The 26,986-nt window shown below is 36.6% G+C and overlaps 1 protein-coding gene across 7 annotated transcripts in view; it reads right to left on the bottom strand.

Moving 5' to 3' along the window:
• Positions 1–26,986, bottom strand: part of VPS54 (VPS54 subunit of GARP complex) — a 141,706-nt gene that overhangs the window by 70,731 nt on the left and 43,989 nt on the right. Inside the window, exons 5-6 of one of the 7 annotated variants that reach the window (XR_005022379.1) lie at positions 26,154–26,268; positions 273–428 (exon numbers count right to left, since the gene is read on the bottom strand). Coding sequence is in view for 6 of the 7 variants with exons in the window: in XM_036872929.1 (XP_036728824.1) it covers positions 273–408 (136 nt within the window). In the remaining variant the exon portion in view is untranslated. Of the gene's footprint in view, positions 1–272; positions 429–20,947; positions 21,170–24,168; positions 24,600–26,153; positions 26,269–26,986 lie in introns of those variants that run through there. The other 6 variants (XM_036872929.1, XM_036872933.1, XM_036872931.1 and 3 more) reach the window with 6 other exon arrangements.

Raw genomic sequence — 26,986 nt, 5'->3', positions numbered from 1 at the left:
GACTGACTGTACTATGTTTAACTGAAGAGCTTTCAATCTGTACCCTCATTTTCAAAACTTTTTTTTTCAGTTTATATAAGTGACTTCATTTATGGAAATGTATGAAAATAACTATATTCCAATTTCTTAATCAACTTATTTCCAAATTATGTCTTTAGTTTTCACATCGTAAAATTTACTCTTTTGAGTTAAGTATATGATATCAGACTTAATTTAAAGATAAAACAAATCCTCAATAAAATTCCTCAAAAAAAAAAAAAAAAAGGCATTACCTGTGGGCTCCTTGGGACACACATCTGGCAGTGACTGCACAGGTCGAATGTGTTTTGCCGGGTCTACCTCTTTTTTAAAGAAAACATCACTGCTGCTTCCTTGAGGCACTGGTGAAGAACTGTGGCTTGAAGCCATTGCATAAAATCACCACTCAACTGAAAATGAGCAACAAATAATCATCAAGACACTTAACACAAATCAAAACTCATCTGTAAGTACTATGCATGTCACACATTTTCTTTCAAAAACAGACACATTATTTAAAATCCCTCAAGGTGTAAGTACACAATTTGAATACTCACTATTAATTGTGGGAGTCATTCACTATATTTAGTTTGCTAAGAAAGTTATTTGTCCTTGTTTAAAAAGTATTCTCCTCAAAGTGAAATATCCTTATTTAGTCTTTTATCCAAAGTGAAAATAGATACCAAAACTGTAACCAATATATATTAAAAATGAAAACATTCCATTCATTCAGCAAGTATATAATAATTACACATTATAGCAAAATGGGTTAAGTGCATGGGTTTTTGAAATCTGACTGTCTGGGCTCATACCCCAGCTTCATTTACCAGCAATATAACCTTGAGGAAATTTACTTAATCTTTGTGTGTTTTACTTCATGTGTAAAAATGGAGATGAAAAAAGATCCCATCTCACAAACATTTTATAAGAATTAAAGGAATGGATGTATGTAAAGCATTTAAAACAATGCCTGCCTCAAAGTTAGTGTTCATAAATGAACACTAGTTATCATTATGTTTACAATTACTATGTGACTGTCACTATATTAAATGTTTATAAAAGAAGTATCATTCTTCAAGGTACTTGCAATTACATTAGGTAATCAAAAAAATCAAAACCCTAAACAAAACACAAGTTAATCTATGTCTACACTTTTTAACAAGTAAGAAAAGAATTTGTGGGGCCAAGACAACATAATAAAGGCTACAATGTCAGGTAGCACTTTACAAATGAAGCAGTACATAACCTGGATAATGAAGAACATGTATCATTTTACTATCGGAGGGTAGAAACTCATATTGCTGATCATATCAACCAAACAGCAGACATTCAATAAATACTTTTTAATGAAGGAATAAATAAATGAACATAAACAGAAGCTTATAGCTGAAAAGGAACTTAGAGATCACCTAGTCTAAGTTCCCTGATACTAGAGATAAGTATAACAAGGCCCAAAAGGATTAGGTGGTTTACAAAGATACAGGTGGTTTAACAAGTTTTTTAAAAAGCCAATTTAGGAAACCTGGTGAATAGAAAAGTAAGAGTAAGAAATAGAAGGAGAGATATAAGGCTAGGACCGGTGACAAAAAAGTCATCCCCTCTAACTCCTCTATAGTTTGATGGAAAGCTAAAAATTACATTTCCCAGACTTCTTGTATACCTGTCTCAGTCCTTCTAACACAAAGGAAACACATCCAATTACACCATTCACTGAGACCATAAGAAACAAGCTGCTAAGAAAAGAACAAAGATAAATAACTTCCTCAAAGTTCCGGAACAGAAAGCAAAAAACAGCATGAACAAAGGTTAAGGGACATGGAATAATCATAAGACTATGCGGAAACTGACTTGGCTGGAGTGAAATGTTTGCTGACAAAAATGCTGACAAAAGTACTGACAAATAAATCATATTTACACACACACACACACACACAAAGACAGTATGGTCGAACTACAGGAGCCAGTAGAGGTTTGGGGGAAAAGAGTACTATGATGAAAATATCCAGGAAAATTAATCAGGGTATTGGTTTGAAAGCCATCACCGGCCCATTGCATTTATATCCATATATATTAAGTGTACAGTTGTTTCTGTATAAAAGCATTTGCATATTTAAGAAGAAGAAACATTTAAGAATGTTTCCTAAGGATAGGAAACATTGATAACACAGAAGCCTGTACATTCAGTGCTTGGTAAAGACAATTCTACATGTGACATTAAGTCTGTTTAACTTTTTTGTTAATTTCATCAAATAAAATGGCTAAAATAAACACATTTTGACACTTAAAGAAGTAGGCTACAAATATATGGAAAATGTGTTCATGTCGAACACCCACTGCTTGATATCAGGTAAATTAAACATTGATTCCGACAATAGCACACTACAATTTCAATGTATTCTATTTACCATCATGTTGTTTTACCAGCAAAAAGAAAGCCTAATTGACATCTTAGGAATCTAGAAATACTTGGGGAGATGGGGACTTGTGGAAAAACATTTCTAGACTCCTATAAGTTACTTCTATATCTGGGTGGGGAAATTAAAATGGCTTATTTACTCCTTAAAGATTCTGAATTGGGAAAGATGCACAAGTTTTCTGTTTTTTTTTTCTACACCCCTCCTAATTCTTATGAAAAGAGGGACAATCTCTAGCTATAAAGGGATTATGTACAATTAGGGTACTGCCTACATGGGTGAGCCCCAATTTCTATCCATCTGACTCTCAAATCCTCTCACCATCCTGTGTTTATTAAGATGATCTCCCCACAGTAAGAACCAAACTTTGTATTAATAACCACATAACACGTATGATGCAGATACTTGGTAAGTGCAATCACTGGTAATAAAACATGGCAGATTTATTCACAAAGCATGGATGTACAAACAAATAAGCAAATCTACATGGCCTCTAAACCAAACAATTTCAGCAAAGAAATAATCTTTCATAAGAAAGTTTTAGTGTAAGTGAAGAATAGTTTGTCTACCCAGAAAAAAACAAAAAACAAAAACAGAATACAGGAAAAAGGAAAGCTCTCAGCACTAAATGTAGGCAACCCCTGATTTTTAACACTTCCACTTGTAACTACCATCTAGATACAAATTGGGCATTTGACCAGTGGTCACCAATAATGAGAATCTATAAATAGATCCACCCTTCTTCACATGGTAATCGTCTCATAATTATATCATTACCATACTCAAATATTTTCTCTTGAAGTCTTCTTTGGTTTCTTACACTTAGTCGCTGTTTATTTCTATTTTTGCACCAATCATACTGAAATTTTGGTTTTCATATAGGTCTTTCCTATTAGACTGTGAACTTCTTGATGTTTCCATTTTCCTGTGTATTCTACATGCCTAACACAGTTCCTGGCACACAGAAAATATATTATAAATATTCTATAGATGAATGAAATGGGTAGTATGTAGAACAGATCAGAAGAGAGAAACATTAGTTAGACAACTACCAATAATCCTTGAGTGAGTAGATAGAAGCATGGGTCTGGGCTGATGAAGAAAGGAATAAACAGACTAATTCGTTCCAAAAGAAAAAAACTGCAAGGATGTGTAAATCAGAAACATTTGATTTTCTTTCTTGTAGCTCAAAATATCTTTTTATGCTAAAAGTTTAGTTAAGAGCTTCTATTTAAAAGGCCTAGAGGCACTGTCACTCCAGAAGCAATGAGCATACCAAGTGCTCAGACCCTGGTTTCTAAACACCATTCCCCACAAAGAAACAATGGTTCTTTAAAGAAATAGTTGACTCCAAACCTGAAGCACAGAAAGAACAATTTGATCATGAGAACACTAGTGTCAGAAAGCAAGGAAATGCCCTAAGACCAGTAGGATCTATCAAAAGGGCCGAGAACCAAGTTAAAGGGGCTCCCACTGACCACATTTAGGACAAGTTGAGTGCTCAAAAAAAAAAAAAAAAAAAAACCCCTGAGTGTAACATATTGAACAAATACAAAATAATGAATCTATAGTGTTACTTGGGGGGAGGGGGATGAGGAAAAGGGGGTGGAGTGGGAGAGAGGAAAGGAAATCTCTTATTTATAGAAGAATGCCAGTAAATGTGAAGAAAAGACTGATATAGAAAATCACCATTTTGTAACCCCCAATGTAAAAATCAATTTAGGAAAAAATCATCAATGTATGCTAAAGCTATTAGGTGAAAGGCTGTTCAGAAACAGAAAATTCACCTAGTGCCAAAGTATTACCTCACAGACTACTTTGCAATGCAAAGGGGAAAAGGTATCTCTAAAATGGAAAGATCTGGCTGTCACCACCTTAATTAACTAAGTCATCAAACTTGGCATCATTCAGAATAATAAGACAACTTGATATTATGTGATTCATGAAATAACAATATGAAATAAACATCATCGCCTATGAAGCATTCTCACCAAAAATGTTTAACCCAATCTAATCAAGCCTCTAGACCAAGGGTTAAGCCTTTTGTCCTGTGGATTCCTTTGGCAGTCTGGTAAAGTCTACAGAACCTTTGCCAGAATAATGTTTATAATGCATAAAATACATAAGATTACAATGGACAATTATACTGAAATATAGCTGTCAAACTATCTTCTTAAATTTTAATACAGTAATATTTTTGCTTCTTGATTATGCAAATTTATCCTAATTTCTAAGCAATAAATGAGCATAAATATTTTGAGATAAATTTAATATGATATGAAAACATCTGAAATTTCTCTTGGTGACAAAGTTATAGGTAGTGCTAATACCCCTGTGAAAGGTTTCTTACATTCACAATTAAAGGAAATGCTAAAATTCAGTTAAGGTATGGCTGCTCAACCATGGCACCACTGACATTGACATTCTGATCTAGATAATTCTCCCCCTGTACATTGTAGGACCCTTAGATGCATCCTTAGCCTCTATCCACTTGATGCCAATAGCAGCCTCACACCCAGTTGTGATAAGCAAAAATGTCTTCAGACAAAGCCAAACGTCCCTATGTGGGGGAAGAGAGGAGAGAGGACAAAAATCACCTCAGTTGAGAACCACTGAATTAAAATAAAGATGTAATTTTTTCCCCATCCAAAGTTCAGACTCCCTGTATTCTATTCACAGACCCTATAGAGTATGTGAACTGAAGGTTAACTACCTTTGCTCTAGACCTACCTTCCAGTCTAAGAAAACAGAGGGGAATAGGATAGTGAGATTTAAACCACAACATGGGGAAACAAACAAACTGAGAATGAGACACTCTACAAGAAAACTGGCCTGGAACTTAGATGAATGTCATTTTTAAAAGCTGGGGAAGTATTCTATATTAAAATAAATAAAGAGACAACAACTAAAGGCAATACGCAAGCCTTGACAGGATGCTGGTTAAAAAAGAAAAAAATGCCTCTAATACACTCTTGGAACAATTGGGAAATTTTGAATATGGATTGGATGTTATATGAGATTTTGGAATTATTATTAATTTTCTTAAGTGGATTGATGGTATTGAGATTATGGGAAAATGTCCTTATACTCAGGACATGAACAATAAAGTATTCAGGAATGAAACATGATGCCACCTACAACTTACTTTCAAATGATTCGGCAAAAAATACACACAGATAAACAAATACAGCAAAATGTTAAAAATGGTTTATCTAAGTCAAGTACATATGACTCTAACATGTTCTATTCTTTCACTTTTCTGTATGTTTTGTAGTCTTCACAATAAAAAGTTGGGGGAAAGAAACTATATTTTTCAAACATTAAATAGATAAATAATGCAAAATATAAATATCAGAGAGAAGGAAAAATATTAAATTTGTAACTGTTAATCTGCCTGAAGATGGCATTCTTGTACAACTTCAAATATGGAGGAAAGAAAATCAATAAATTTCAATCAAGTTTTAATGCTGCAGAAGAATACCATATATAGAAACTAATTCCTCAGAAGCTGAATGAGAAGGCAGCTGAGACGGACATTTACCACAGGCATTACCCAGATACTGTGTAGAAATCTCTTCCCTTGCTTCTACACCATAATGTTAGCTGCTTACAGAGAACAATGATATTACAAAATCATTTACAGCCAACTCTGAACTACCTATGAAATTGCCTATTACAGGTAAAGTAATAGCAAAAGTCTATTTTTTCACCCTCTACCAAAGTGGTTAACACAGATATACTAACTAATCATTTTACTTCCCTTCTATTCTTCACAAGTGATACCCTACTTTATAATATACCCTACTTTATAAAACCTAAACTTGCCTGCCCTCTATCGACCTTCTATCATAATGTGGTCCTCTAACTGGTCTCTCTGCTTTCAGTCTAGACCATTCTGCACATTGCTTTAGGATTAACCTTATAGAATGTTTTCATTCTGTCATACTTCAGCTCAAAAACCTCTGCTTTCATTTGGAAAGTTATTCATTACTTTCCAAACAAGTGCCAAGTTTTACAAGCTGGTACTCAAGGATTTCCACAATCTGATGTTTACCTTCCTTTCTAGCCTGATTTCCCATTACCCATGGATAATCTCTATTCTGGATAGGGTGGTCTAATTGTCCCTCTAATCCATCACACTATCAAGGCTTCCTTGGCTTTGTTAAGGCTGGGTCCTTCCTAGAATATTCATACCATCCTTCTACCTATCCAATGCCCCTTCTTCCTTCAAAGGTCATTTCAAATTTCATTTCTAGATTACATATATTAAGAAAACAAATATACAAACACTCCAAAATATGAACAAAAATAACCTCAGCATTATTTTTAAGAGTGAAAAAGCTGAAGCAAACTCCTAAATAAGAAGGAATTGGTTATTTAATAAGCTATAGTATAGCAAATGGATTACACTGTCATTAAAAATAGGATTGCAGACTTCACATCCACTAGGATGGTTACTATCCAAACAAACAAAAAACAAAACCAACCAACCAAACATCATCAACAACAACAAAAAGTGTTGGCAAGGATGTGGAGGTACTAGAAGCCTTATGCACTGTTGGTGGGAAGTAAAATGGTGCAGCCATTTCAGAAAACAGCATGGCAATTCCTCAAAAAAGTAAAACTAGAACTACCATATGATGCAGCCATTCCACTTCTGTGTATATACCCAAAAGAACCGAAAGCAGGGTCTTGAGGAGTCATTTGTACATCCATGTAATAGCAACATTATTCATAATAGCCAAGAGGTAGAAGCAACCCAAGTGTTCACTAACGGATGAATGGATAAACAAATGTGGTATATATGCACAATGGAGTATTATATTCAGCCTTAAAAAAAGAAGAAAATTCTGACATTTGCTATAGCATGGATGAACCTTGACAACGTTATGCTAAGTGAAATAAGCCAATCACAAAAAGACAAATACTGTATGATTCCACTTACATGAGGTACATAAGCAGTGAAATTCACTGAGACCGAAAGTAGAATGTGGTTGTCAGGGGCCAGGGGAGGGAAAACAGGGAGTTGTTGAATGGATTATACTTAAAAATGGTTAAGATGATAAATATTATCTTATACATATTTTTTACCACAATTAAAAATTTTTTGAAATACGACTGCAAAATATTTAATAACACAAAAATGTTTAACATATATTGTTAAGTGGAAACAGTTTTCAAAGTAGTATGTCAGTATGATCCCAATTTTCTAATTTAAAATAAGCATACATATTTCCAAAAAAAATATTGCACGGACATATACCACAATATTAACAATGGTTACCGCCAAATGACAAAATTATAAGAAATTTTTATTTGTTTGTGCTTTTTTGGAACTTTCCAAATGTTTTCCTATGAAAACTTATTACTTTATATGTATTAGTCAGGGTTCTCCAGAGAAACAGACCCAATAGGATATTTATAAGAGAGTTATTCAAGGAATTGGCTCACCACCCAGTTGTGGAGGCCAAGAAGTCCCACAATCTGCCTTCTGCAAGCTGGAGAACTGGGAAAGCCAATGGTATAATTCAGTCCGAGGCCAAAGGCCTGAACTACAGGCGGCTGCTGGTATTAAGACCCGGAGTCCAAATGCCTAGAACCAAGAGCTCTGATGTATGAGGGCCAGATAATTCGAATGTCCCAGCTCAAGAGGAGAGAACAAATTCACCCTTCCTTTGCTTTTTTGTTTTATTCAGGTCTTCAAAGGATTAGATGATGATGATGCCTGCTCACACTGGCAAGGGCAGATCTCTTTACTCAGTCTACTGAATTAAATGCTAATTTCATCCAGAAACACCCTCAAAGACACACTTAGAAATAATGTTTTACCATCAATAGTGGGCATCCCTTAGTCTAGCCAAGTTGACACATAAGATTAACTATGACACTTTATTAATCAGGAACGATGCTATTATTAAACTGCAAAAGTTCAGTTTCAGCCTTATACCTACCTCCACTATGAATCTTTCTAATGACTATAACCCTCAGAAAACTAGCTTTCCTTTGAAGTTGGAATACTTACGATCTATATCAGCAATTTACAAACTTTTTTGATCCTGTATCCCAACAGTTAAAAAAATTTTAAGCAATCATCATTTACAAATTATATAGGGTACAACTGTATTAATGCAGGTAATATAAAATTGTGCTAAATGGAACTTTTTTAAAGATAGAGAGAAAAGGCTTTTAAAAATAATCTAGTTTATTAATTAATGGCAAAAAGTACCTTTTTACTCTATTTTTAATCGATAGCGATGTGATTTCACTATACCTCATTATTATTAAAAATCTTGATTTAAACTTTATGAAATGGTGATTCAAAGGTTTGGCTCTAAGTTCAATTTATTTTTATACCTGGCTTTTAATGCCTATTATAGAAAATTTAAAAAGATACTCACAAATGTATGTAGAAACAAATGGAAGAAATCACTGATCACACTTCCTAAACTCTCTATTTTGAGATTTTTAAAACAGGGTAGAAAACTCCAGTCTGGGTTTTTAAAGAGTTCATCATTTAACAAAATAACATAATGATGGAATATTTCTAAACATCTGTTTTCAAAACAGATTTACCATAGCTTGAGTGTTTCTAGAAGATCAACTACTATTATACATTTTTTTATTCATTATTTTAAAATAAAAACAAACAAAAACACCCTGTGGAAACAGATTTAATGTGTGCGTCTGTCTGTCTGTCTCTCTGTGTTTTGTGTTTTGTGTCTGTGTGTTTCACTATCTGGTTAAATATTACTGTCAGTCACATGCCATTTCTGAAAAGATCAGCAAATTTGGAATGCTTTTTCTTATTAAAAAAAACACAAAACATACATAACATAGTCTTAAGTTTGACGGCTATTTTGAGTACTTTTATGTATGTAAGAGCTTGTACTAAGAGTAGGAGAATCCAACTCTGTGCTTTGTTTATTTGTGGTTCCATTGTTAGTATTCATCCAAGATGTGATTTCTCTTCAGGAATCATTTTAGGTTAATTAAACATTTTATAAGAGTTGGTTTAGTTAAAACTAGATAGCATAATTTGTAAACCCAATTAACTATTCATGTAAGGCTATTACATCACAAGGATGAACTAAGTGAAGGATACCACTCTTAAGCCCTTGAGCTTACTCATTTATCTGTAATTTGACTATCTGATAAATAAACATACAGACTGATTGAAGATGCTGGTATCAATCCTCATAATAAATATTAGTAAAGGTTCATTTCTTTTTTCTTTAGATAAAAAATGAATATTCCTTAAGCTGGGTGGAATCTTACAAAGGAGTTTAGACTTAATCCACAAGACTGTAGTGAGTCATTATAGACTTAAGACATGAGTGTTGAATAGATCACTCTAGGAGAGTATTAGTGAGGAGGGCCAAGTACAGAACCTAGGAGGACTCCAACATTTCTGAAGAAAGAAATGAAAGAAAGATATAAAGAAAAGCTTGTGATAAAGACGAGAAGGAACATCCAAGAAGGTGGGAGAAAAACCAGGGAAGAAAAATGAGCTCAGAATTGGCAAATAAAACACTAAGGAAAAAACCTCCTTTAGATTTGGAAATTAGGAAGTGACCACATCACATTGGGAAGCAATATCAAGTCCAATACAGGGGGTGGAAGCAGAATGCAGAGGTTAGAGTGAAATAGGTAAGGAAATTAACACACAATGGCTATTGTTTCAAGAGACTCAATTATGAGATTACAAAACAGAATATATAGTACAATCTCATTTTGATATAAAAACTTTATATAGCTATATATAATATATGAAAAGGTATACGACAAAATGTTAACGGTGGTTATATAATAGGCTTTTCCTGACCACAGTATCTAAGCACATCCTCCCCTTACTCTATCCCCCATCCAACACACATATCCCTGTTATTCTCTACTAGTAGCATTATGGTTTGTGTACTTCATAGTACTTTCTCAAATTATAACTATTTATTTACCTGCTTATTTCCTGTCTCTCTCTCTACATCATAAAATTATATTTGTTTCATTCATCTTCCTATACCACACCCAGCACAGATGAATGTTGGATGAATGAATGAATAAATGAATGACTCTCATGGAAAAAGAGGTAAGCACACACAAGCCACTAACAATGTCTCATGTAAGTTCATGTGTATTCAAAACAATCTAAAAACCTAAGTCGAAAATACGCTACCTTGTTTGTATAACATTACCTAACTTTCTAATATTTGATTCTAGATTTCTACCTTTCCTGTAACACAGTATAATATATTGGTTAAGAAAACTGGCCATAAAGTGAGTTAGATCTCTGTCATTTATTAGTTGTGTGACCTCTGACAACTTTCTTACATTCCTCTCAGTTTCCTTGTTTATAAAATGGGACAGCAACAGTGTCTTCCTCATAGGAATGTAGTAACATTTAAATGAAATATAATTTACATAATCTATGTACTTGGCACATAGTAGACATTCAATAAATAATTGCAACTACTACTATTTATCATTATAAACATCTTAAGCCTTAACATTTGGACTGTGCCGTACAAAGTTTTAAAATAAATTTAAACTTTAGGCTTCCAAGCCTCCTCTATTGGTGTCCCTTGCTTGAGTGCCCCTAGTTTGGGTTGGGTGGGGGGAAGCAAACCAATATGGGCATATATAATTTACTGTCAGAAAAGTAGTCAAAGCATAGAACAGTGGTCCTCAAAGCCATGCCAGTAAAAGGAAAGAAAAAAGAGTAGTGGAAAATGATGATGAAGCTAGAATAAATAGTAGCCTAAAACAGAAGCAATTTTTGATAAAAACTGTGTTTGTGAGAGAGAAGAGGGATGATGAGGCAGAGAAGCTAGAAATAATGCTTTGGAAGACATTTGAATAAAGGTCAAAATTCAATCCATGGGAGTAGAGTGGATGAGATAAAAATTACAATCTCTGAGTTGGATGGGACTTTCAGAGATCATCTGGCTCAACTTTCTACCTAATATATGAATCCCTTCTACAAGGGGTCTTTCTGCCTCCACTTGAAAACATTCAGTAATAGAGAACTGACTACTTCAAAAGCAGATTATTACTACAAAACAACTATAATTGTTTTAGGAAAAAAATTCTCTCTTGTAGTAAACAGAATCCTGCTTCCCTGAATTCTGCATCACCGTTCCTAGTTCAATTACATTACAGAAATAATAGGGTAAATAATTCTAGTCGCAGGAAAGTAATATTACAAAGGAAGAAAGTGCAGAAAAAGAGGGCCAATGAGAGCTCAGAGCAAGGGGTGGGGCAAATACATGTAAGAGGTAAGGAAGAAAGCAATCAGAAAAACCATCCTACAGAAGCCAAGGGAGAAGTGTCCAGGAAGAAAGTGTGAAAAGTAGTGTCAACATTCTGCAGACAGAGAGGTCAAGAAGGTTATTAACTTCAGAAAGGATACTGGATTAGAACAGTCTTAGGACAGTGTTTGGGGCAGAAGCCATACCACAAGAGGTTAAGTAAGTGATGAAGTAACAAATGCAACAATATCAACATATTTTTGGTGATGAAAGAAAAGCGATTAGAGTTGAGCAAGAATTATTTAGGCCATGGGAGACTGGAGCACATTTATAGGCAAACAGCAAAAAATCAACTGAAGGGTGAGATTAAAAGAAACAAGAAAAAGTGGTGGAGAAAGGAGATGAGAGAGAAAGAAGAGTTAGAAACTCATGGGAATGGGATGGGGTGGAGAGGAGGAAGCAGAAAAAAAGATACAGAATCATACCCAGAGACTATGAGGCACATTGGGCTATGCCCCACCTTGGGCTATGCCCCACCTTGAGAAAAACAGGACTTTGTCAGGCAGCAGTAAGAAAATGAACAAGCTGATCCAGAAACGTTGCCTTCCATCCTACTCTTCTGCCTAATGCCCTTATCCATGATGGGCAGGCAGATCAGCTGGGACTTGGGTGAACCTGGATTGCCTCACTCCTACCACTAGTTCTGAAAATTCTCTGAAGTCCTAAGATCAAGAGTGCAATGAAAATACGTTATCTATGAAATAAGGAAGGATGGCAGAGGAGAGGGAAGCAACAGAAAGACAATAATAAGATGAATTACATCATTACTAATATTTGACTAAACGCTACACGGTTCATAATTGCTTGCTTTATTCAGATTATTTTGTTGGTCTTCCTGACAACCTAGCAAGAAAAACATTTCTGAGTGAATCTGTGAATGAATGAATCATTGATCCCTATTATGTGGACAGAGAAATAGGTTCAAGAGTAACTTGCCTTCAAACCATTTAGCTACTTAGTTGTGAAGATGCGACTTGCATTCAGATCTTCTGATTCAAAATTCCATGCTTCTGTCACGAAACCACACTGCCTCTCCGAAGAGAGAAAAAAAAACCCAAAAATCTATGTTTTTCATTACTGCCTCCCATCCATTTCAGGCACCCAGTGCTCTACTTTTCTGTCTTCTTCTTCTCCTTATCAGATCAATTACTGATCCAATAACAATTATTTAGAAGAACAAGTCCATCTTGTTGGGGTTTTTTTTAAGATTTTTTTTGATGTGGACCATTTCTTTTAAAGTCTTTATTGAATTTGTTACAATATTGCTTCCGTTTTATGTTTTGGTTTTTTGGCCGTGAGGCATGTGGGATCTTAGCTCCCCAACCAGGGATCAAACCTGCACCCCCTGTGTTGAAAGATGAAGTCTTAATCACTGAACCGCCAGGGAAGTCCCCTATGTCCATCTTGTATTAAAAATAAATGATAGTTGGGCTTCCCTGGTGGCGCAGTGGTTGAGAATCTGCCTGCTAATGCAGGGGATACGGGTTCGAGCCCTGGTCTGGGAAGATCCCACATGCCGCGGAGCAACTAGGCCCGTGAGCCACAACTACTGAGCCTGCGCATCTGGAGCCTGTGCTCCGCAACAAGAGAGGCCGCGATAGTGAAGAGGCCCGCGCACCGCGATGAAGAGTGGCCCCCGCTTGCGGCAACTAGAGAAAGCCCTCGCACAGAAACGAAGACCCAACACAGCCAAAAATAAATATAAAAATAAATAAATAAATAAGATTATAATAAAAAAATAAAAAAATAAAAATAAATGATAGCAATAATTAACATCTGATTGTGACCATTTCTTAAAGACTATTTTTTAGGGCAGTTTTAGGTTCAAATAATTTTATAAGACTGGGACTGCTAGAAAATTATTACTCAAGGAAAAAGACACTTTTCATCAGTATAATTTACTATTTTTGTTAACAAAAGGATAATTCCTGAGCTGCAATGAGGGATAAATTCGCTACTATGGGCCATCAAGATGAGAAGACAAGTACTTATTTATATGATAGCATTAATTTGTTAGTATTTCTTGAAAGCCCAAATCTTTAGGTTTAAATTTTAGCTTCAGTATTAAGATAATTGTAAGCAATAATGTATATGATATACAATTTTTTAACATTTTAAGTACTTTAAAAATTACGATTAAACTAGATTCTGTCAGATGATAAATCTTATATAGTGGAGAAGTTTATTATTTGTGTCTTAGCTGTATGAAAGAAGCTTAACTATACCATTTACCAGAAATTGGCTCTTAAAATTCCAAAAATGTGGCAAGTGCTTTTTTTTTTTTTTACTTATATTTCCCAACACATGTGCATGCTCACATACAGATGCACATACAACATACAGATGCACATACAAACATTCAATAAGTAAAGGGAAAAATCACCTAAATAATCACATAAGAAAGATCTTTTTAAAGCCCTCAGAATGTGTACTAACACTACCCAGGTTTGTGATTTGTTAAAAATAGATCTAAATTCACCAAGTAAGCAAGATAACTTCATGATCAGTCTTCAGAATAGTTCTTAGAATTTAAAAATTTCCTATAAATAAAATGACTTACAGATCTCTTTGTTACTCACATCACTCTGTTATTGGTCAAGTCAGTCATACAATCAACTGGGTCATTCCATTACTGGATGACTTGAATAATTTTTTTTTTTTATACAGCAGGTTCTTATTAGTTATCATTTTATACACATCAGTGTATACATGTCAATCTCAACCTCCCAATTCATCACACCACCACCCCCACCCCCCGCCGCTTTCCCCACTTGGTGTCCATACGTTTGTTCTCTACATCTGTCTCAATTTCTGTCCTGCAAACCGGTTCATCTGTACCATTTTTCTAGGTTCCACATATATGCGTTAATATACGATATTTGTTTTTCCTTTCTGACTTACTTCACTCTGTATGACAGTCTCTAGATCCATCCAGTCTCAACAAATGACCCAATTTCGTTCCTTTTTATGGCTGAGTAATATTCCATTGTATATATATACCACATCTTCTTTATCCATTCATCTGTCAATGGGCATTTAGGTTGCTTCCATGACCTGGCTATTGTAAATAGTGCTGCAATGAACATTGGGGTGCATGTGTCTTTTTGAATTACGGTTTTCTCTGGGTATATGCCCAGTAGTGGGATTGCTGGGTCATATGGTAATTCTATTTTTAGTTTTTTAAGGAACTTCCATACTGTTCTCCATAGTGGCTGTATCAATTTACATTCCCACCAACAGTGCAAGAGGATTCTCTTTTCTCCACACCCTCTCCAGCATTTGTTGTTTGTAGATTTTCTGATGATGCCCATTCTAACTGGTGTGAGGTGATACCTCATTGTAGTTTTGATTTGCATTTCTCTAATAATTAGTGATGTTGAGCAGCTTTTCATGTGCTTCGTGGCCGTCTGTATGTCTTCTTTGGAGAAATGTCTATTTAGGTCTTCTGCCCATTTTTGGATTGGGTTGTTTGTTTTTTTAATATTGAGCTGCATGAGCTGTTTATATATTTTGGAGATTAATCCTTTGTCCATTGATTCGTTTGCAAATATTTTCTCCCATTCTGAGGGTTGTCTTTTCGTCTTGTTTATGGTTTCCTTTGCTGTGCAAAAGCTTTTACGTTTCATTAGGTCCCATTTGTTTATTTTTGTTTTTATTTCCATTACTCTAGGAGGTGGATCAAAAAAGATCTGGCTATGATTTATGTCAAGCAAGTGCTTCTTAAAATATGACATATTTGAGATATTTTAAATTACTATGATTAAAAAATAATCTCTACTAACTTCCATCACATCGATCTTTGGTTGGACATTACAGTGTGGTTTTTTTTTTCTTGCATATATCAGTATTTCTAAATTGGGGGAAATCAAGTTGACGCTAAAGGAACACAGAAAATAAGAACAAAGTTGTGCTAATCTAATTTGCTTTTTCCTTACATTCCCATTTGACATGTATGAGACCCTGGGCCTTGTAGGAAACTCTGAATACAGGTGTTTCCTGAAGTTCCTTATTTACTTTTGATTTAGTGACAAGAAGGAACAGTAAGAGAGAAATTTGGCCAGAAGGATAAAAAGTATAAATATTTGTAATATTAAATTTACATATTTTTAAATGGCTATAAGTACTATTTCACGGGTGACATTCTTATCAGGAATAAAATCAGAAATATCCTCAAAAAACAACATAAATATATTTTTAAAATCTAGATGTTATTAAAAATAAAAACAATCTCTTTTTTCCCCAGCACTCATCAGAGACTTAATACACTAAAATAACATACTATAGCAGCCGCTGAAATTAATGAAGTGTTCACAGGCCTGGAACTGAATGATAAAACTGTACTGTGAAAAAAATCTGTCTCTAGCATGTAAAAAATTGAATGAAATCAAAATATAACTTGGATGCTTTATTATACTCATTTAGGGCATTGATATTACTGTATTATTAGTGAAATTTTTATCAAAGTGAATCAGATGAGAATACTGGTATTCTGTTCTTGGTGTCTTGACCAAAGATTAACAAATAAATCCTAAAATCACTCATTCAAAGTTACTGGAGGATACAAAAGTCTTAAATATGTAAACCAGTAGATACTTAGTAACATGTCTACAAAAAGAGTAAATTTAAAAGAAAATCTGGGGGCTCCCCTGGTGGCGCAGTGGTTGAGAGTCTGCCTGCCAATGCAGGGGACATGGGTTCGAGCCCTGGTCTGGGAGGATCTCACATGCCGCGGAGCAGCTGGGCCCGTGAGCCACAATTACTGAGCCTGCGCGTCTGGAGCCTGTGTTCCGCAACAAGAGAGGCCGCGATAGTGAGAGGCCCACGCACCGCGATGAAGAGTGGCCCCCCCTTGCCACAACTAGAGAAGGCCCTTGCGCAGAAACAAAGACCCAACACAGCCATAAAAATAAATTAATTAATTAATTAATTTAAAAAAAAAACAAAAAAGAAAAACTGTATAATCGACCCTACCTTGAAAATAGTTGCTAAGAGAAAATTATATATTAATGTTTTCCTAAGAAGGACAAAAATGACACTAGGATTTATCCACTGTTTTGGGTTATCCCTGCCTTGCTTCTTTCTACAGTAAAAACAATCTAGTGTTAAGTCTATCTTTGTAAATAAAATACATTTTGTATCTAGATCCTTGAAGGGAAGGGTCTTCAAATAATCTAAACAAGTATGTACTCTATAAATGTTAAGTAATAATAAAGATGATGCTTTCAAGAAATTTTCTTTTTAGAGAAAATAAAGCAAAATAGCTAGAAACTCACCTGCAGTAAGTCACTAAGCGGTTCAAGAATGAAAATATTAAATGTTAGTTTGAGGTATAAAGTAAATAGCTATAAAGTTTATTAGTACTATAAACCCAAACCAACAATAAATTAGCATTTTAATTAATTACTGCTTGATATTACCTCTATACCTCCTCTCCCCACTGTTTGGGTCTCTTAGCCCAGTTCTGCCTCACAAGCTTCTCCACTTAGCTTGGATCTCATGGTCAATTACTTCAACAGTCTCCCTTGCATGTTCAATTCTCTCCTCCCTCATCCATCTTCAATACAATCTGCCTTTGCTCTGTTCCTGGCTGCAGAACACTGCCAGAGAAAATTTATGTAAAACATGCAGATTATACATTTATGAGTTCCAATCTCAGATGAGGCTCTGCTCAGCAGTCCTTTCACTTATTTATCCTCAAGCACTTCTATTTCCCAATCCCCACAGTATTCATAACAAATTTTCATTACTCTCATGTCCCCTAGCTTACCTCCATCAATTTCATGCTCAAAAAGTAAATGTCTACCACATAGCAATAAAAGTCCTCAGATATGACTTCTTCCATCCATATCCAAACGTACCTAATTCTCACCTATACACAACTCCTAACTTTCTGAGGTACAGTATAGGTGTCTACTCTTTTCCAGAGTTAATCCCCCAACCTGCTGTTCTTTTTTTTTTTTTTCAGCATGTTATGCTTTATTATTTCAAGAAACGCAAAAATGCAACTGAAATGCAAAAAAAGATTTGTGCAGTGTATGGAGAAGGGGCTGTGACTGATCGAGCGTTGTCAAAAGTCAACCTGCTGTTCTTGATCTCATCTTTCTGCACTTCATCTGAGACCTTGTTCTATTAATTATTCTCTGACTCTCCTATTGCCAATCTCATCAATCCATCAAAAAAATGTTCAAGTACTAAATTAAAGTTCTTTCCTTCAACTCTATCTATTCAAGCTACTTCTTCTTGCCTCCCCTTCACTGGCAAACCTCTATTTTCTCTCTGGTCTACCACCTTAGTAATCCATCTTCCATCTTCACCACTCACTTGGCTCTGGAAAAGGTGAGGAATGACCTGATTTCTAAATTCAATTGCTTATATTCAGTCTTCATCTAACCTGACCTCACTGCTCTCAAAAATCAATGAAGGTAATAAATGTAGATGGAATGAAAGAATTAGAAAAATCACCCTTTGTAACCCTCCAATGCAATGACTGATTCAAGCAAGGATCATTAATGGATGCTAAAACCATTAGTTTAAAAGACTGTTAGGAACAGGATATTTACATGGCAATGAAGTATCACACTATCAATTATGTATTAAATAGTAGAGATCTGTCAGTCCTCACCTTTACCAAGTGATCAAGATGGAATCACCAACAGGGGACAGCCTGACATTATCTGTCTCCTGATGTGATAAAGTGGTAGGTATATATATCATCTGTGTGGTATTCTTGCCAGAAATATTCTACCAGAATCGAATCATAAAGAAACAGACTAATTCAGAATATGGAAGATACCTGAGGACAAATGCCTCTACTTTTCAAAAGATAAACCCAAGAAGAAAGGGAGACAGTGGGACTAGTCCAGATTGGGGGAGACTAAAGAGACATACAAGCCAAATGCAATGCATGAATCTTGACTGAATCTTGCATTAAAGGGAGAAAAAAAGCTATAATTTTGGGACAAATGGGAAAATTTAAGTATGGACTATATGTTGAATAATGTTATTGAGTAATTGTTGACATTCTTAGGTATCATAATGGTATTGTGGTTACGTGAGAGAATGTCCCTGTAACTGGGAGATGCATGCTTAAGTATTAGGAATGAAGCATCATAATATCTACATCCAAAAAAAAAAAAAAAATCTACATCCTGTTTTCAGGTTTGGCAAAGGGGTGTGTGTGTGGTGTCTGCGTGTGTGTATGGAGTGTGTGTGTGTGTGTGTGTGTGTGTGTGTTCATTCTACTATTCTTTTGACTTTTCTGTGGGTTTAAAATATTTCAATAATAATAATAATGCACCAATGAAGGCTTACTAAGAACTGAACATAAGTAGAAATGAGTCAGATAGATGAAGGGGAGAAAGGGTGTGATAAGGAGAACCCTTCAGGAATAGTGAACAGTAGTGCAAAGGCTTGGAGGGAAGAGAGAGCCTATTGCCAGAAACCACAAGTAATTCAATCTGTCTATTTTAGGGGAACAGGGAGTTGTGGAGAGTCACTAGGCTAGAGAGATAAGTTGGGAAAAGAACTTAAATGAATTTATAAATCTGTTAAAGGAATAAGAAATGTGGGTTTCATCATGAGGAAAGTCACAGAAATAATTTAAGCTGAGGAATGATATAATCAAATTTGCCCTTAAGAAAAATCACTGATTATAGCACTGAGAACGGATTGGAGAAGACTAATACTAGAAGAGACCAAATAGGAAACTTGTAATAATGTAGGTGAGAGATGACAGTAGCCTGAACTCAGATAATGGTAGAGGAGACGGAGAAAACTGGATAGATTCAAGGTCTTTCTCCACTTCTAACCTCTTTTCAGTATTCCATACCCAAATTTGTAACTGCCTACTGGGCATCTTCACCTACAAGTCTCAGAGATACCTAAAATTCAATATATCCAAAACTTAAATTCATTATCTACCATCTTTATCCACCCTCCCCTACCTGCCAAAAACGTATTCCTTCTCTAGCTCAGTTAACAACACCATCTATGTAGTTTACCAAGCTAGAAACACTAGAGACAACTTAACTCTCTGACCTCTCCACATTCTTCAATGTCTATACCAACTTGAACTGTCCTATGGATTCTACCTTTAAAATTCATCACAAATCCATCCCTTGCTCTCCATTCCAACTGACACTGCTATAGTTTAGGATTTTATTTAGCCAAATTGAAAAACAAAACAAAATAAAAACAAAACAAAACAAACAAGGGCACAAACTTTCTTGACATAACTATTATGATTTCAAAATTTTACTTTATTCACTCCTCATGAGAAAAACATCATAAAATATGATGAATTACCACAATATTCATATACAACCCTTAAAATATGAAGAAAGGCATGAATAGTAAATGAAGACAGAAGGAATTAGTCCCAGCAAGGTAACTGATCCAGATAACTATAGCTTACTCTTGATAAGGCTAAAACTTTTTGTATAAGGCACTTATGAAATTTTTAATTCTTAAATTATACATTTTTATGACTTTTCAAACAGCATATTTTGAAAACAAGGTAACCTTTTCTTTATAACTTAATTTCACCATTTTAATAATCAGTTTTATACTGTGTTGTAATAATGATACCCTCAGGTGCTACTGAAGGAAGTCAGTCTGCCCCTAGTTGGAAGAGCTCCAGATTTTGGTGATAATACTAGTTCTTTTACTAGTTTGTTAGCAATATATTCTTAGAACTTCTCTCTTCTCCCTAGAGAGGCTGTCAGCAGTTACTATTCTCTGCCTAGCTTTCTATATTCCTGCTTTGGCACCATCTAATTTGATTCTTCTGAAGCAAGTAACTCTTTTTTTATTAATTGAGGTATAATTGACATATAACATTATATTAGTTTCAGGTACATTAACTAACTCATATAGTATTTTACAGTTGACATAGCATCTTAACACACATTACCTCATTTAATTCTCACAATAACTTTATAATACAGGAATTATCACTATTCCTATTTTATAGATGAGAAAACTGAGGCTCAGAAAGATTGAGTAATTTATCTAAAGTCATAAGGCTGGTAAATAGCAAAAGTGATTCCAACTTTTCAATCTTTTCTTCTTTCATCACCAAATTAAGCTTGTTATAAAGAAATTAGAGTCAAAAGGGGCCCATAAGAAAAAAAAAAAGATGAGATTCATGTACAAGCTTTGAATTTTTCTGCATCACAACATACACTATTAATTAATTAAAACACTTCAGCTTACTTCTCTCCTTTCTTCGCAGTTGAAGCTACCAGGAAAAGAAATCTAGATAGAGAAAATACTATTTATCTATTTCCAATTTCAAAAACCTATGCACCAGTAACGAACAATTCAAAACATAATAGTTCAAATCTGCAGTAAAGTAAGGCTGTCATTTTCAGGAAAAAATTTTTTGACTTCAGATTTGAAGACAACTAAACAGACTAAAGAATATCTGCATTATGTCACAGATTTCCTTTTAATTTTCCCTCAACCGCCTCCCCCTGCAAAGAGAGAGAATTGCTAGAGGACCTAAAGTTTAATCTAACCCACCAAACAATGCCCACTGAAAATATTTTCCAATCTGGTGGGAGTCAAGAACATTTGCTCAGGCCCTTACCAGAATCACACAAACCACAGGATTAGAACATTACTGATATGTAGGGTCAGATAATTCTTTGTTGTGTGTGTGGGGTAGGGTGGAGTAGGACATGTCCTGTGCATCCTAGGATATTTAGCAATAGCACCCTACCCTCAGTTGTGACAATGAAAAATGTCTTCAGACACTGCCAAACGTTCCTTAGAGGGCAAAACTGCCCCTATTTGAGTACCACTCGTTTAGATGTTAGGGTCCTGGGTCTTTGAAAAAGGAGGCCTCCAACCAGCCCTGTATAATTTTTAAAAATTAATTTTGTTTTTAAAATTTGGAGTTTTAAAAATAAGATGGTAATAGTACAAGAAGATAGCTAAATAATATATATGCCATCCTCCTTTAGGTTAAAGCATTTTAGAGGATTTTGTAACATGAATCGCATCTACTGTCACCTCTTCCCCTCCATCCCAAAGTTGGGGAATGTCCAGTTCTCTCCCTACTCTGCTAGTAAAATGTCAAATACTTACATACATATATACATACATACTTATATATACATAGGATCTAAACAGTTCTAACTTGCAAATCTCCATTTCTTGCCTTACATTGTCACATTGTGGTTCTTGAGCCATGCATTCTAGAGATTCAACCTTCCACTCTTCAGATTTCCTCATCTGGTTCCTGCCATCTATTTGCGAAGCAATCAGGAAGTAAGCTGATGACCTTTAAGATCTTTTCCAGCCCTAATAGCCAATGGCAAAAATACTCCTTCAACTTTTACTTACTGACTCCCAGCTGACTAAACCACCTCCTGAGATTACTTAAGTCATTCATCCTAACTTTTTTCTTTCTCCACTCTTTATAGTAATCCATGAGGAATACAACTAAACAGTATATCAACTGTTTAAAACATCACTTATTAATACCAGTGATCAGTTGATTATTTCCTGTCTAAAACTATTTTAAACACAGAAATTAATCTTAAAAGAAAAACTTTTCAGGGAGCTGATACTATTTATGAGTGAACCACCATTCACTCATTGAGAGGGAAAGTATATTAGTGGTTGCCTCGGTCTGGGGCTGGGGTGTGGAGTTTCTTTTTGGGGTGATGAAAATATTCTAAAACTAGATTATGGTGATGGTTACACAACTATGTAAATATACTAAAAATGGATGAATTTAACACTTTAAATAAGTGTACTTTTACTCAATAAAGTATGTAAAAAGCTAAAAGCAGGAAAATAATTTTAATCAACTTTTACTGATAGGAAAGGAATGTGATTAAGAGCAAATTCTGCAGTTTGCCATTTCAAGAGTTATGTAAGATTTGATTTTAATTCTGACATAAAAACTTAATACCTATTCAAAAATAAACTTTAACTTTTCCAGAAAACAAACATATGCAAATTTAATCATCTTTTCTTAGTAAACTTTGGATAATTTAAAAGCAACGGAAAACACTTCAGAAAGCCCAGTGTTAGAGTAACAATACCTCTCCAAGACCAAAATATATTAACATCATCAACAAGAAAATGTGAAGTCTTTATAGTTTTGTAATGCACTCTTTATAAAGAAAACCATAAAACATTTATTTCTTTTAAAAGTGATCCTCAGATTGTAATGTCTGTCCTGATAGTGCAATAATTCTGAAATTAACAGAGCATAATTTTAAAACAGCCAAATCACAATAAAATCGCAAACATCTAATCCCTCAAACCACAACTATCAATCGCCCAAAATTTGCACACATTGATCATTTTTACCAAAACCTATCATAAGCAATGATGACCACTATGAACAATCAAGTAATACCTATTTCTAGGAAATCAGACTCTGCAATACAAATACAGTCAAACAAACAAATCCCATCATTCCATCTGTTCTATCATAACTGCTTAGAAGTCATTAAGGCTCTGAAGGTACTTTTCCAACTAGAACACTTCATCAGATATAAAAGTCAACCTGACTGTCCATCAAAATCTGCAGTTTAAGTTACCACAATAACACATATCTCAGTATACTATCATGACATCACTTGCCTTGTAAGCATTTACTCTTAAGATTGCCCTGGGGTTTGACAAATCAGATATAGAACCAATTAAAAGCAAAACACAAAAACATTCCAATATAATTCTTCGAAAGTAAGGAGAGCTCCAATAAAGACCAAAATAAAGCTGGTGAAAGGGGAACTTTAAAAAATATTGCATCCCGGGTCAACCAAAATTCTAAAAATACCATCCCGAACTCAGTACACGGACAGACCAAGTGGTTAATTATAATGGGCAGGCAAAAGTTCCCTTGTCAACGACAGGAGGGCAGGGAAGGCCTGCCTTTGTACCAATGCAGAGATGGAAAGACACATAACTGAAGAAAAATTAATTATTGAACAAATGATTGCGAGCTAAATTGCCAAACTGCAAAACACCGAGTTATTTTCTGGGCTGGCTTTCTCCAGGAGGAAAAAATGAGTTTTTTAATTTAAATTATTCCAGTAGGATCAAAAAGGGGTAAGGGCCCGGCTAGAAAAAGAAAGGGAAAGTTTGGGGGCAGCGTCTAAGGCGGGTGGTGGAGGTTCCACAGCCCGGATCCCCGAGAGGGCAGAGAGGGGTGAGAGCGGCGTCGCGGCCGCGGGCTGGAGGCGAAGAGCACAGCTGCCGGCCCCGATCCCGGAGGGAGAGTAAGAAGGAAGAGGAGGTGGTGGCGGCCGGGAAGAATGGAAGCTTCGGCGCTGGTCAGTTGTGACCGAAACTCCGCCGGCTCCGGCAGGGGAGGAGACAGAGGGGGTGGGGTCTCGGTCCTCCCTCTACAGGAGGTCGTGGTGAGGGTGGGCCGCGAAGCGCTGGGGGCCGCGTGCGGCCGGCCCGACACCTACCTGCGGGTCCCGGGCAGCAGCCCCAGAGCGAGGCCTAGTGCATTGCCGCCGCCTCCAACCCTCCACGTCGCGCCGAGGCTGCTGCTCCGCGGCCGCCGCCGGCCGGAGCCCGGCTGGGCCCGAGCCCGGCTTCCCGCCCCCGCCCCGCGCCGGCTGGCTAGTCGGCTGGGGGAGCACAGGGCCGCCCTCTCGAGCCCAGCTCCGCTCGGGGGTGAGAGGCGGCAGCGGCGTCTCCCTCACGTCTCTCCCGGGTGTCCTGTCAGCCAGCAGTTTCCCCCGGGTCCGCAGCGCCGCCTCCGCCGCTCCTGCCACCGCCTCTCCCACATCCCCGGCCTCCAGAGGAGCCGCCGCCGCCGCCGCCGCGCCGCGACCACTACCCTAGCGCTTCTGCTCCCTGCTCCACGGCTTCCCCTCACCCCGCCCGCCCGCCTGCCCGCCTGCCTGCCTGCCTGCCTCGGCCCGGCTAGGTCCGGGGAGACAGTGTCCGAGGCCGCAGTGAGGCCGCCGCAGCCCCCAGCCCACAATCCACCGCGCGGCTCCGCCGGGGCGGGAGGCCGCGGCCCGGACCGGGAGTAGCTCTCGCCGCCTCAGGAGAGGGCCGGGGCCGGCGCTGGCGCCGCCGGCGTTCCCCCGGAGCGGGGAATACCCCGCGCGGCGGCTTGGCGCCTCCTCTAATCTCTTCTAATAGTCCTCCAGGCAAAGAGAGAAACCCACGCTGAACTCGACTTTTCCCCACGACCCTTCCCCCACCCCGAGGCGCTCTCGGCGGCAGCCAGGTGCCGCCTGCAGCCTTCCCAGGGACGGTCCGCGACCCCTCAGGGTGGCCTTCGCCCACCCCCCAGACCAACTGACTCCAAACATCCCTCAACCACCCAGCGCCTATTAAAGGAGATACCTCCACAACATTCCACCTCTCCTTTCACCCCCTCCAAAGTGAAGGCTGCTCAGAATTTCCCAGTTAAGTGTCCTTTGAAAGGTTTAAGGTCACCCCCTCCCCAACAATCCCCTGGACGCTGGAAACAGTGCATTGTCTCTCTCTCGAGGCCTTCCCTCACCAAGTTCTTCTCCTAAGTTTTCCCCTAGTTCCAGGTCTTCCTCCCAGGCACCTATCAAACTTCTCTGGCACTGAAATCAGTTATTCCTGCTATTTGACTGAGATGCTTGAAGTGTGTGTATATTATTAATACCTCCTCCCTGTGATTCTCAACAGTAATCCAATTTAGCCGGGTTTCAGAGGGCTGGTGATCTTAATCCAATAAAATACAATCCACAAGAAAGGGAATGTCTTAGGATATTTTTTAAAAGAGAGGAAAGGGCCATTTGAGTGCTTATGTCTTAATTTTAGGAAGATTTCTTTCAATTTTGAAATTATTTCTTTGCCTAAAAATATCAAAGTTTCAGGCATTTATAAGACACTTGGTGTGTTTTAACAAATCAAAAGTGAAAATATAAGTCTTACCTTTGGGGATTGAAAAAAAAAATGTTCCAAATTTCACTTCTAAGAAGTCACTTCGAAAACTGCAAACATAACTCTTTGTGAAATAATAATTCACACACTAAGGAGCTAAAGTTGGGGGAAGGGAAGGACAAAAGAGAAGGAAGCAACAAAAATAGCTGAGAGGAAATTCTTACAGTATGTTTTTCAAATTCAATTCTCTACAGTTTTGTAATAAGGAGAATGAGAATATCAATCTCCAATATGAACTAAATTTAACTTTAAAATTAGAAATCCTCCTAAATCCCCAATCTCATATAAAACCAGATGAGTTTACATTATGAACATATCAAGGAAAGACTCACCAAATTTCATCAAAGGCCAGAAAGGAAAATAATTCACTTTAAATCTAGAATCAGTTCACAGATTATACTAAGAAATATAGCAGGTTCCTATATTTTGGAACCACATCAGGAAATCAACAATAGTTCAAAAGCTGCCTTAAACCTGGCAGTTTGGCCTTTTAAAAATATTTGCATTTATGCCCCACCTTGTTTCAAAGAGATTCCAAGTTGCTGTAGTTGGCACTTGGGTTAGACAATAGCCATGAAGTATCTCCCAGACACTAGAAGAAGACAGACTGGTTTGCTTTCCTCATTATCCATCTGTAGATAACATACCATAGGAAGAAAATACACACTGAGTATTGCACTTAGTTCTTTCAGGGATCCAGCATGATTTGATTTTTACTTTTCCACAGAACAGTTCATAATCATGAATCTAAATGTAAAAGTAAATGCTAATGATCAGGTTTGCCAAAAATAAAACAAAACAAAAAAACTGTTAACTGGACAAGTAATTTAATTTAGAAGTAGATAAATTTCAAATTAATTAATATGTTCACTTGTTATCCCTTGAATCATTTCAGTATTAAAAAGAAAAGCCAATGGTGGTGTGATGAATTGGGTGATTGGGATTGACATGTATACACTGATGTGTATAAAACTGATGACTAATAAGAACCTGCTGTATAAAAAAATAAATAAAATTAAATTAAAAAATAAAAAAAAAAGACAAACCGAAAATAAATATGCAGAGATATATTATTAGTGTTAATTTCCAGGAAGCACAGATCACAGAAAATTAAGGAAAAAATGGATAGAAATAATCATTGCCCTAAAAAAAAAGCAAATATGAAGACAATATTTAGCTACCCTATTACTAACGGTGTATCTAGCATAATCTTTATTAAACCTGTTGAGAATTATGAATGGTGATAGTCATCAGGGTCATATATTCTCACTAGATGGACAATGGGCAAATTTTCTAATGCTGCAACACCTATGAAAGGCCTACGTTATGTTTGCTGTATGTTCAGCACAT

This window comes from Balaenoptera musculus, chromosome 13 (genome assembly GCF_009873245.2).
Source record: "Balaenoptera musculus isolate JJ_BM4_2016_0621 chromosome 13, mBalMus1.pri.v3, whole genome shotgun sequence".
NCBI lineage: Eukaryota > Metazoa > Chordata > Mammalia > Artiodactyla > Balaenopteridae > Balaenoptera > Balaenoptera musculus.
Note: the sequence above shows the minus strand (reverse complement) of the source record. Positions and strands in the feature narration are given on the sequence as shown.